The 12,453-nt window shown below is 51.9% G+C and overlaps 1 protein-coding gene across 1 annotated transcript; it reads left to right on the forward strand.

Annotated features, from left to right (window-relative positions):
* Positions 1–2,039: 2,039 nt before the first annotated feature.
* Positions 2,040–11,470, forward strand: ASB1 (ankyrin repeat and SOCS box containing 1). Its single transcript, XM_058028011.1, has 5 exons — positions 2,040–2,113; positions 2,199–2,345; positions 4,041–4,343; positions 9,311–9,696; positions 11,055–11,470. The coding sequence occupies exons 1-5, from the start codon at positions 2,079–2,081 to the stop codon at positions 11,186–11,188; spliced, it is 1,005 nt and encodes a 334-aa protein (XP_057883994.1). The 5' UTR covers positions 2,040–2,078; the 3' UTR covers positions 11,189–11,470.
* Positions 11,471–12,453: the final 983 nt, after the last annotated feature.

Below are 12,453 nucleotides of genomic sequence, written 5' to 3' on the forward strand. Positions count from 1 at the left end.
GGTCCTTTCTAGGGATTCCATTTCCAGGAGCAGGATGGCTGAACTTGTTTTATTTGGAGGACGAGGAGCACAGTTGGGAGAGGATGAGGAGTGGGGAGGATGTGTCTGCTCAGGAGGGGCAGTGGGAAATATTAGTGAATGTGGAGGGGGTGGTTGAAGGATCCTCTGGAGCAGCAGGATTTATTTATGTATTTATTTATTTATTGAATTTGAAGGGGTTTTTTTTACATTATTTCAGGTTTAGGAGCTGGAGAACAGGTCTTGCCTAATGGGTGAGCCAGCATATGTGGCTGTGTTGGATAATTGACTATTTTTAGATGCTGGAAGTCACCTCCTGGAGCCTCCAGTTTCAGTGTGGATTGCCAACAGCCTGTGCCCTCAGCTTGGCACAGCTGGTAGGAGCTAGCTGTCAGGATATGCTGGACAAAAGGATTTCTCCAGACATGGAAAAAGCATTTTCTAGGTGTCTTCACCAAATGGAGAACGGTGTGCAAATTTCCACTTCCCCACTGCAGCCACTTGGAGTGATATAAATTGGCAGAGTTTAGTGCATTTCCCCGTGGGATTCCTCTTAAACACCTATGGATTCCCAGAGCTGGAGGCTGAGGCTGCACAGTCACTCCCTCTCACCACCACTGTACAAGAACTCGTCAGGACAACTTGGGATGGGCTGGTCTTCACCTGCATTTAAGGAAAAGTTAAAAAAAAAAATAAAAATAGAGAATCAAAGCCTACTTCAGGAGACAAACTGCTGGAAAATATCCTGGGATATGATCTGTAAGAACTTTCTGCCTTCATTGAAGCAAGAACTGAAGGAACCTCAAAACCATGAGCAACCCCAGCTTTGTCTGTCCTGTTTATCCATCCCTTTATTTCCCTGGAGCTGAGGGAGCTCATTAAATGTATTCCCATTAAATGGGTAAGGGATGCAGCAGAGAATGGGATGTGTATGGCTGCTTGTCTGCCCAGAGTGGGGCACACAGAGCCTCTGGATGCAGCTGAAAATTTGGATTAGAAACCAAGCCAGGAATTGCCTGGGTGTGCCTCACTCAGTGGTATTAAGGACTGCAGGCAGGGGGAAGGCGGCAGTGCTAGAGGATCGAAATTCCCATCAATCCCATCCCCTCCTGATGTTCCAGCAGGAACGGGTTGGGTTTGCAGATTGTGCCTCTCTCCTGCGTGTTCCTCGAACCCAGAGTTCACAACAGGCACAGGGAACCGTGTTTGCAGCCAGAGCCTGGATGGATGGATGGATGGATGGATGGATGGATGGATGGATGGATGGATGGATGGATGACCACCATTCCCTGCTGCCACTGGAGACTCGAAAATGTGCACTTAGAAGGCGAGGGTGTGCTTTAAACGCTTGTAGAACAATTACAAGCATATAAAGCTCTTAGAGAGTGTTCAAAGAAATGTCAGGAAGATGGCGAAGGGATGAGGAACAGCTGAGGGAACTTGGTTTGTTCAGCTGGAGAAGAGGAGGAGAAGATCTCAGCATGGCCTGCATCTTCCTCCCGAGGGACAGCTCCAATCTCTGCTCTCTGTGACAGGGACAGCACCTGAGGGAATGGCTGGAGCTTAGAGGAGATTTAAATTCGAGATCAGGAAAAGGTTCTTTCCCCAGAGGGTGCTGGCACTGCCCAGTCTCCCCAGGGAATGGGCACGGCCCTGAGGCTGCCTTGTTGGGCTGTCCTGGGCAGGGTTGCACTGCAGGATGCTTGCGGATCCCTTCCAAGCGAAGATGCCGGAAGCTGCGCTGCGGGAAAACCGAGATAAGATCGGTGAAATGACCAGAAGCGGGAGAAAGGAGCCCACAAAAGCTGCGGGAAGCTGTCCGGCCCTACCCCGCTGTCCCGGCGGGAGCCGCCGCGCCCTGAGGGGACCCAGCGGCCGGGCCGGGCCGGGCCGGGATGGAGCGGCTGAGGGAGGAGGCGAGGCCGCGGGGCCGCGGGGAGGATCCACCTTAAGGGGATCAGGAAGCGCAGCGGGGCCAATCAGGCCGGGCAGGGAGGCCGGGAAGGAGGAGCCGAGGGAAGGACCGGGGCAGGGCGAGAGAGCGGGGCCGGCGGGGCGCGATGGCGGAGGGCGGGGACGCGCCCGCCCCGGGCAGGTACTGTGGGCAGGGGGGTGCCGGGGGACAGCGGGGTCGCCGGGCTTTGCCAGCCCTTTCTGACCCGCCGTGTGCCTCTCTCCAGCGCAGGTCGCAACCTGAAGGAGTGGCTGCGGGAGCAGTTCTGCGACCACCCGCTGGAGCACTGCGAGGACACCCGGCTGCACGACGCGGCCTTCGTGGGGGACCTGCCCACGCTGCGCAGCCTGCTGCAGGACGAGAGCTTCCAGAGGTGGGCACGCCTGCCACACACACCTTAAAGAGCATCCAGTGCCACCCTGGGACACCTGCCCCCGTCCCAGGATGCGCCAAGCCCCGTCCAGCCTGGCCTGGGACACTTCCAGGGATGGGGGTTTCTGTGGGAGAGGTGTCAGGGAGGATGCTGCGCTCGCCGTCCTCACAGCTGCGCCTTTTGGGGGCTCCCATCTCAGCCCTTTTTGTTCTGAGAGGCATCGGGGTGTTCTTCCCACAGCCTGCAGCTTTTGGGGGCTCCCATCTCAGCTCTTTTCCTTGTGAGAGGTGTTGGGGTGTTCTTCCCACTGTTCCCACAGCCTGCATCTTTTGGGGGCTCCCATCCCATCCGCTGGTTTTGGGGAGAGGTGATTCCTAGGATGTCCTTGCTGTCCCCACAGCCTGCTCCTTTTGGTGACCCCCATCTCATCCAGTTTTTTCATGGCATGGTTTGGGCAGGAGGGACCTTAAAGCTCATCTTATCCCACCTTTGGCCATGGGCAGGGACACCTTCTGCTATCCCAGGTTGCTCCAAGCCTGGCCTTGGACAATTCCAGGGATGGGGGTTTTTATGGGAGAGGTATCAGGGTGAGAGGATGCTCCCCTTTCCCCCAGATCATTCCTGTGGTTTCCCAGGAGGCAGATCTCACAGCTGCTCGTGAGGCTGTGGCAGCTGTGCATGAACTCTTTGCAGATCAGGATAGGAATGCGATACCAGGAAAACGGGAGCCTACGGATAATGGGGAAAACATACAAAAGGGATTACAATCAACTATAAACCTGGAACACCCCATGTTACAAAATCTGCCCAGTGCTAACCCTGTGACTGTGGGGATGGTTAATTAATTTTCCTGCATCATGGGGAAATCTGCTTAGAGTGCTAAATGTCTCCCAGCCTCAAAAAAAAAAAAAAAGAAAAAAGGTGTTATTTCAGCAAAAAATGAGTACGAGCTAGCCCTTCTCTCTGCTACCTGGGCAGCTGGGGCTCTTGGGACCCTTGGGCTGAGGGTTTTTTTGGGGGAAAAAGCAGAGTTTGACGGGAAGAGGAGGGTGGGGCCCACAGCTCCATTCAACAGGTGATGGAGTGAGCAGAGAAGTGATGTCTTTGAATTGGGAGGCAGATAGGGACCTGAAAGCCTCATCCTAATCCTAACCCTGAAACGCGCAGGGACACCTTCCAGGTAGCTCCAAGCCCTGTCCAGCCTGGGCTTGGACACTTCCAGGAATGGGGCAGGCACAGCTTCTCTGGGCTACCAGTTTGGGACATCTCCCTTTAAAAAGGGACAGAAGGGAGAGGTTGTTTTGGTTTTTTTTTATAGACGATTTTTGAGGCAGGGTTTGTGCAGCCCCTCGCACAACTAAAGCTCACAATCCAAGCACTGCTCTGCTTCACCCGTCCAGGCAGCATCTGTGAGGTGATTGAGAGGAGCTGCTAAAAGTGCCAGAAATCAGAGAATCATATCCTGAGTGGAAGGGACCCACAGGATCACCCAGCCCAACCCCTGTCCCTGCACAGACACCCCAACAACCCCACCCTGAGCATCCCTGAGAGCGCTGTTCAAGCGCTTCCAGAGCTCTGGCAGCCGTGGGGCTGTGCCCGTTCCCTGGGGAGCCTGGGCCGTGCCCAAGCTCCCAGAGGGCACCCTCCTGGAGGGGATGGGGCTGCCCTGACTGTGTTTCATCCCCTCCGCGGCAGCCGGATCAACGAGAAGTCGGTGTGGTGCTGCGGCTGGCTGCCCTGCACGCCGCTGCGCATCGCCGCCACTGCCGGCCACGGGCCCTGCGTCGACTTCCTGCTGCGCAAGGGGGCCCAGATCGACCTGGTGGACGTCAAGGGGCAGACGGCTCTCTACGTGGCCGTGGTCAACGGGCACCTGGAGTGTGCCAAGATCCTGCTGAAGGCCGGCGCTGACCCCAACGGGAGCCGGCACCACCGCAGCACCCCCGTGTACCACGCGGCACGGGTGGGGCGCGCCGACATCCTGCAGGAGCTCATCAGGTCAGAGATGGGGCTGCCTCTCCCTTTTTCCCCCTGCTGCTCCCTTGGGGTGCCCTTCCCTCCTCACCTGTTCCCACAGCTTGCACCTTTTCGGGGCTCCCATCTCTGCAGGCTCCACGCCTCTTGGATTGGAGAGGAGAGGCGCCCAAAGGGACGTCCTTGGATTTCCCGTCTTGGGCTGTTTGTGACGGTGTTCACAGGGGTCTTATGTTGAAGGAGGAGAGGGAGATCTGACTCCATGTTTCAGAAGGCTTGATTTATTATTTTATGATATATATCACATTAAAACTGTGCTAAAAGAATAGAAGAAAAGATTCTCATCAGAAGACTAGGCTAAGAAAAGAAAGGAATGAATGATAACAAAGGTTTGTGGCTGGGACTCTCTGTCCGAGCCAGCTCACTGTGATTGGCCATTAATTATAAACATCCAACATGGGCCAATCACAGATCCACCTGTTGCATTCCACAGCAGCAGATAACCAATGTTTACATTTTGTTCCTGAGGCCTATCAGCTTCTCAGGAGGAAAAAATCCTAAGGAAAGGATTTTTCATGAGAAGATGTCTGCGACAGCTGTTCCCACCTGTTCCAATTCAAGTCTCCAGTTCTGAGCCTGCCATCCAGTCACATCCAAACCTTGCAATCCCTCCCCACTTCCACCACACCCCTGACTGGAGTTGCAAGGGAGGTGGATTCCCCAAAAAAACTGGGTGCTGGGTTTTCCCTCAGGCAGCACCAGCAGGGTTCAAGTTGTAGCAGGAGGCTGTGGGAACTTGAATTGCTCCTTCTGTGGCGTGCCCTGATTATTCCTTCTTTTTAAATGGGAAGATTTCTGTCCAAGGGATTGTTCTGGACGGCTATGTGGGCCATGGATGCCAAATAATAAGGAATCATAATGGGAAAAATGTAGGTTGTAGGGAGAAGTAGTGAAAGAGAAGAAAATTGAAGGAATCCCTTTGATGACCTCAAATGCTAGAAAATAACAAAAGGATTTGAATAGGAAAATACTCAAAGTCCTTGGGGATTTTCTTCCTTTTTTGAATTTTCATACAAGTACAGCTTGGAGGAAGAAGGGGAGATAATCCCCCCTCCTTGCTCCTTTCCCAGCAAGCTGAGAGGAGGATGTTCCCATCAGCACAGGCTTGTTGATACAGGGTTCAACTCGCTGCATTACCAAAAATCTCCCCTGCTCTCTCCACCCAGGCAGGGTGAAATGTAGCAAATGGTATTTCAGCAGTGCAGGGAGAGCTGGTGCCTTGATTTATGTGTCTGCTCCTTGGGATAGCTCACCAGCAATATTAAAAGCAAGATTTTGGACAACTTTCAGGATTAAAAATTAACTGGAGTTTTTCCAACCTCTTTTTATTAGGCAATGTCTCTCCCAAGGCTGCTAAGCTAATACCAAATTGTCAGATTGCCCAAAATTTCAAATATCTCAGAGTAGGGGTTTCAGAGATCTGTGCAGAGTTACTTAGTGAAAAATGCAGCCTTTATGTTACAGGGATTTTCAAAATGTTACATTAGAGGATCTGGCAGGGAGAGTGCAACGAGGAAGACACTTTTCGTGAGATAGGAGGGAATATTTTGAGAGAACCTGAACCCAGTCAGGTGTGCTGCAGGTGTGTAAACATCACCTGGTTTGAAAATCCTGTTGGGATCCCTGAGCATTCCTGCAAGTGCTGAAGCAAGCAAGAGGTGAAATCCCATCCATGAGCAGTAAATCCACACATGGCTATGGAATGGGGATCGATTTTACTGAGAGGCTGATGGAAATATTTAGGGTTCTGATGCCAGGGTGTATAAATGGCATTCCTGATAATTTGGGATCATGCTGTGGTGGGATCCACTGCTGCCTGCAGTGGAACTGAGGGTAGCAAGGATGAGAGGTCCTTTTGCCAGGCTAAAACTGGCAAAAAGCTGCCAAATCACCCCCATCCCTCAGGTGCTTGCCTGACCCTGCCAAAAGCAGAATTTGGGATTTGAAACTTTGAATTGAGGCCTTCCACTGAGAATTTTTATGGTAATAATGGGGGAAGAAAGGACTGGAATGGAGGGAGATCTGCTCTCTGCTCAGGAGGCAGCAGCCTTTAAACAGCCCTGTGGAAGTCCCAGAGCAGCACAGATAACTGTCCAAATGCTTGTGTAATCTGATTTTAAAGGGGAAAATACACTCTGTACCATTTGCAGCTCTTAGAGGAGTCTCTCAGCCCTTGTTCTGGCTGTGCTTAGCTGGAATGAGGCTCTTGCCATGCTCAGAACTGCAGGATTTGGTTAAATATTTGTCAGATGGGGAGCAGTCCCCGTTGGTTTCAGCAAGAACCGTGCCTGCTTTGAGGTAGGATTTGTCCCCAGGTATTTTCCTTAGTTTTATGTGAACTGCTGAAAGGAATATCATGCTGTCCAGGAAAAACCTGGGGAGAGAAACTGGTGGATGAAGGAACCTTTTCTCCCTCTGTGGGTAGAACAGACAGTGCTTTGGATTAAAACCAGCTATTCGGTAGGGATTGTGCTGTTTTCCTCCTCCTTCCCATCCAAGCTGCATGAGAGGTACATGGAATTACTGTCTGAGGGAATCCCCAGTGGATTCCAGCCCCTCCAGCTCCTTTGGGAGCAGGGGTTTGTCATGGATGTTTCACTCTGGAGTGCAGGTTCCTGTTTCTGTTTCCCTGCTGTTTGGGATCGAGCGCCTGTGTTGCTTTTTTGGCCCGTTTTTGTCCTGGTAGGGAAAGTTATTTCAGCCTCCCTCTTCAGTGGAGTCATCTGGAAACATCCCTGCTCCCCAGGCAGCTCATTAGCATCCAGCATTACGTGGTGCTGGCTCGGGGCTGAGCCATCCCTGGTGCCAAGGCACGAGAGGAGAGAAAATACAGCTAAAAGTTCCTGGGTCGAGATAAGGAATGGGAGAGATAAGAAGTAGGGGAGATAAGGAAGGGGGAGAGATCACTCACTAAATACCGTCACGGGCAAAACAGATTCAACTCAGGGGTATCAGTTTAATTTATCCTTAATAGAAACAGAGCGGGGTCATGAGAAGTGGAATCAATCTTAAAAAAAACATCTTCCCCCACCCTGTCCCTCCTTCTCAAGGGGAAAGCTTCTGTACCTTCCCACCACCAAAACCTGGCCATGCAAACCCAATCCACCAGGAGGGCGAGGATGTCGCTGCTCCTCCTCTCTCCAAATCCTGGGCTGTTGTGGGGAGGGCAACATCTTTGCTTCTGGGATATCACACTGTTGTCCCCACACAGAAGTGCTGCCAGGCCCATCTGAGGGTAGGGATCACAGAATCACAGAATAATGACGTTGGAAGAGACCTCCAAGATCATCGAGTCCAACCTGTGCCCTCACACCTCACCTTGACTATAGCACCAGGTGCCGTGTCCAGACTTTTTTAAACACATCCAGAGATGGTGATTCCACCACCTCCCTGGGAAGAGCATTCCAGTACTTTATTATTCTTTTGGTGAAAAATTTTTTCCTAATATCCAACCCATCCCTTCCCTGACATGGCTTCAGACTGTGTCCTCTGGTTCTGTCAGTGCTGCCCTGTGGGAGAGACCAACCCCACCTGTCTGCAACCTCCCTTCAGGAAGGCATAGAGAGCAGTGAGTCACCTCTGAGCCTCTTCTTCTCCAGGCTAAACAGCCCCAGCTCCTTCAAACATTCCTCACAGGGTTTGTGTTCCCAGCCCCTCACCAGCCTCGTTGCCCTGCTCTGGATGTGCTCAAGCATCTCAACATCCTTCCCAAACTGAGGGGCCAGAGCTGGACACAGCCCTCGAGGTGTGCCCTCACCAGTGCTGAGTACAGGGGAGGAATGACCTCCCTGCTCCTGCTGGCCACACAAAATCAGAGCGGGGTAATGAGAAGTGGAATCAATCTTCAAAACCACCTTCCCTCCTTCTCAAGGGGGAAGCTGTGATGGTGCTCACAGGGGTCTCAGGTTGAGGGAAGAGACGAGGATTTGACTCCATGTTTCAGAAGGCTTGATTTAAAATTTTATGATATATATTACATTAAAACTATGCTAAAAGAATAGAAGAAAGGTTCTCCTCAGAAGGCTAGCTAAGAATAGAATAGGAAGGATTGATAACAATGGTTTGTGGCTCGGCTGTCTGAGTCAGCTGACTGTGATTGGCCATTAATTAGAAACAACCACATGAGACCAATCACAGATGCACCTGTTGCATTCCACAGCAGCAGATAACCATTGTTTACATTTTGTTCCTGAGGCCTCAAAGCTTCTCAGGAGGAAAAATCCTAAAGAAAGGATTTTCCATGAAAGATGTCTGTGACAGGAAGCTTCTGAAAATACCATCCCTGTACCCTCCCACCACCAAAACCTGGACATGCAAACCCAAACAATCCACCAGGAGGGCAAGCCAGTGCAGGCAGGAGCCATTGGCCTTCTTGGCCACCAAGACACATTGTCGCAGACATCTTTTCATGTGAAGTCCTTTCCTTAGGATTTTTTCTTCCTGAGAAGCTGAGAGGCCTCAGGGACAAAATGTAAACAATGATTGTCTGCTGCTGTGGAATGCAACAGGTAGATTTTTGATTAGCCCATCTTGGATGTTTATAATTAATGACCAATCAAGGCCCAGCTGTCTCGAACAGAGTCTGAGACAGCTGCCTTTTGTTATCATTCTTTTTTTTCTGTTCTTAGCTTAGCTGGCCTTCTGATGAAACCTTTTCTTCTATTCTTTTAATATAGTTTTAATGTAATGTCTATCATAAAATAATAAATCAAGCCTTCTGAAACATGGAGTCAGATCCTCATCTCTTCCCTCATCCTAAGGCCCCTGTGAACACCGTCACAGCACATTGCTGGCTCATATTCAACCAGCTGTCAACCAGCACCCCTAGGTCCCTTTCCAAAAGGGACGGGCAAGTTCCAGAGGTTCTCTCTCCGTGTCCCTCAGCCTCATCCCTTGCCATTCCCAACCTTCCCTCCCTTTCCCTGGCGCAGGTACGGCGCGGACGTGGACGTGAACCACCAGCCGGCGTCGCGCGGGCCGGGGCAGGCGCTGCGGCCGCTGACCACGCTGGTGGTGTGTCCCCTGTACATCAGCGCCGCCTACCACAACCTGCCCTGCTTCCGCCTGCTGCTCCAGGCGGGAGCCGACCCGGATTTCAACTGCTGCGGGCCCATCAACGTGCAGGGCTTCTCGCGGGGCTCGCCCGTGTGCGTGCTGGACGCCGTGCTGCGGCACGGCTGCGAGCCCGCCTTCGTGCGCCTGCTCGTCGACTTCGGCGCCGATCTCAACCTCGTCAAGGTGGAGGCCCTGGGGCTCGAGGCCACGGGCAGGGTCAAGGTGAATGCCGAGGCGCTGGAGGTGTTCAAAGAGGCGAGGGGTGAGTGGGGTTGGGGCTCCCAGAGCGGTGGTGTGGGCATGGGGGAGCGCTTTGGAGGGGTTGTTTGAGCTGTGTTGGTGTCCTCACTTCAAGTCCTCACTTCCCCCACTTCAGTGGGGTCTAACAAGCTGACAAACAAAGCATTAATGACTTCTCCTCTCCCTCCTTTTCCCCTGTTGCATTTTGTACCTTTTTTCCTTATTTTCCCTTCTTGAGTCCTCCAGCAGCCCGACCTCTGTTACTCCGCCTTTTTCATCTCTCCCAGCTCTCTTGCATTGCCTTTTCCTATCTGAGCTGGGTTTTGGAGCTATGGATCACCAGCTCTCCAGAGCCACACAGGTGTGTCCCAGGTGTTCCTGTGTGACCCTGGGCTCTGGATCCAGGAGGGAGTTTGATCTGGACAGACTGGTTGGGAAGGAAAGCCACAAACAGTGGTAAAAAGGGGCAGGAGGAAGCTCAGATGGAGATGAAGTCCACCACCTTGGAAACCCACCTGGTGAAGGCCACATCTTGGCACCAGGGGTGCAAGTGGGGTTTCCCTCTTGAACTCCAGAGAAATTTAAAAGGGATTCAGGCTGTGGGATACAGTTTACATCCCCAGATTACTCAGCTTTGCATGGGCCTGGTTTTCAAACCTGCCTGGGATTCTGAGGAGGGAGGCTCACACAAGCTGGAGTTCCATTAGGCCTGGGTTTAGGAGGCAAATGGGGCTCCTCAGGTGGAGCGTATGGGATAATGGAGTGATGCCATGGAGGTCCAGTTCCTGAATCAACACGGGCACCACCATGTTGATTCAGGAGCATTGTTATTCATGCCATCGCTGTGCTGAAAGAGCTCTCCATGGACTCAAAGGAAGCCCTCAAAAGAAAGTTGGGATGAGGCCTGAGCTGGCCGTCAGTGCTGTTGACATAATTTAAAAATGGTCCAAATAGAACGGTGGAGTTGGAAGAGATCCACAGGGATCATCCAGCTCAACCCCTGGCCCTGCACAGACCCCCCAACAATCCCACCCTGAGAGCTTTGTCCAAACCCTCCTGGAGCTCTTGGGGCTGTGCCCATTCCCTGGAGAGCCTGATCAGCGCCCAGCTCCCTCTGGGGGAAGAACCTTTTCCTAAAACCCAACCTAAACCCCCCGCCCTGGCACAACTCCAGCTGCTCCCTCAGGTTTTGCTGTGATGGCCTCTGTGGTCTCCAGCCCTTCCAGCCTGCCCATGCAGTTGGAAATTGCTCCAAACCCAGGAGGTCTGACCTCCTCACGAGGCAGGATTTGTGCTCACTCAGCTCTCCCTCCCTGCCTCTGTGTTGCTGCTCTCCCTCTCTGTTTCCCCAGTAATGCTTCCCTGTGTTTTTCCTTGCAGGCCGCGCCCGGAGCCTCTTGTCCCTGTGCCGCATAGCAGTGCGGAGAATCCTTGGCAAATCCCGCCTGGATCTGATCCACAGCCTTCCCATCCCTGACCCCATTAAACAATTTTTACTCCATGAAAACAGTTAAGGGGCAGCTGGCTGCTTTTGGGGACAGTGTGACTTGGTAAATGAGTGCCCTGACAGAGCCAGGTGCCATTCCTGCCTCTTTTTCCTTCATGGAGTGCACATAATTCCCTGCTCCTGTGGATTGTTTTTTCTCCTCCAGATTTAGGGTGCAGTGTGATTCAGTGTCTTATCTCCTTGGGGAGAGGCTGCTAAAACGTGTGTGGGTGTTGCTGGAGCAAATACAATATATCCTGTAGCTGTTGGCAAATGTGTAACCTCTGTTACTGATCTGTGTCACACACACACACACACACACACACACACCTGGGGTCTCTGTGGCATTTCTGTGTGGGGAAAGTGTCCTTACTTTACTCTTTTTCCCATCAAACCAGAAGTTCCTACCTACATTTTAATCCATATCCCATGGTAAGAGCAGAGAAAACCCACCCAGATCCACGTAATGGGTCTGTTTTGTTTGCATCATGGAAAAGGGAGAAAAAAGGGATTTATTTTGAGGAGTTGGGAGATTTTGTGCTTCCAATCACAGTGTTGCATGCAGCAGCCTGGGCTCCTTTGACTTCCAGTGCCTCTTCATGCCACAAACTCCCAGAAGAGTCAATTCTGCAGGGATTCAGCAGCCTTTTGTTGGGACCTCAGGGTCAGCCAGTGATGTGCTCAGTGCAGAGGAATCCTTGTCAAAACAGCAACTTTAGAAGGATAGAGATGATGATGCCTTAGGATCTTGGGAAAAATCTCAGGTGATAATTGGCACTTGCTTTAACTTTTCTGATTCAAGTAAAGTCACTGTGTTATAAGTTAATACTTTTTTGGATGATTTTTCTTTGCTAAGCTCTTCTCCCCGTGCTCATCCAGCTGGCAAAGGTAATTTTCCACATGTGACCTTAAAGATCAGAGAATCCCAGCTTGGTTTGGGTTGGAAGGGACCTTAAAGCTCACCTAGGTCATGGGCAGGGACACCTTCCACTATCCTGGGTTGCTCCAAGCCCTGTCCCTGGACCCTGTAGGCCTCAGTGTTGGTTCCAAAATGTTCTTTTCCCAGAGGCATAAATAAATGGAAAATCCAACCAAAGCAGAGGATGTTTCCAGACCTTCTCCAGGTGAGGTGCAGTGGATGTGGAGCTGTGGGCAGGTGAGGAGGGGCAGTTCTGCACCGTTCCCTTCCCAGGCCTGCAGCTGGTTTTGGTTTTCCCAGCGCTGGCAGCGAGTTGTGCACTGGCTTTATAGAGGTGTGAACATGCCTGGGCGATGCAAACAGGTTGTAAAGCC

This window comes from Melospiza georgiana, chromosome 7 (genome assembly GCF_028018845.1).
Source record: "Melospiza georgiana isolate bMelGeo1 chromosome 7, bMelGeo1.pri, whole genome shotgun sequence".
NCBI lineage: Eukaryota > Metazoa > Chordata > Aves > Passeriformes > Passerellidae > Melospiza > Melospiza georgiana.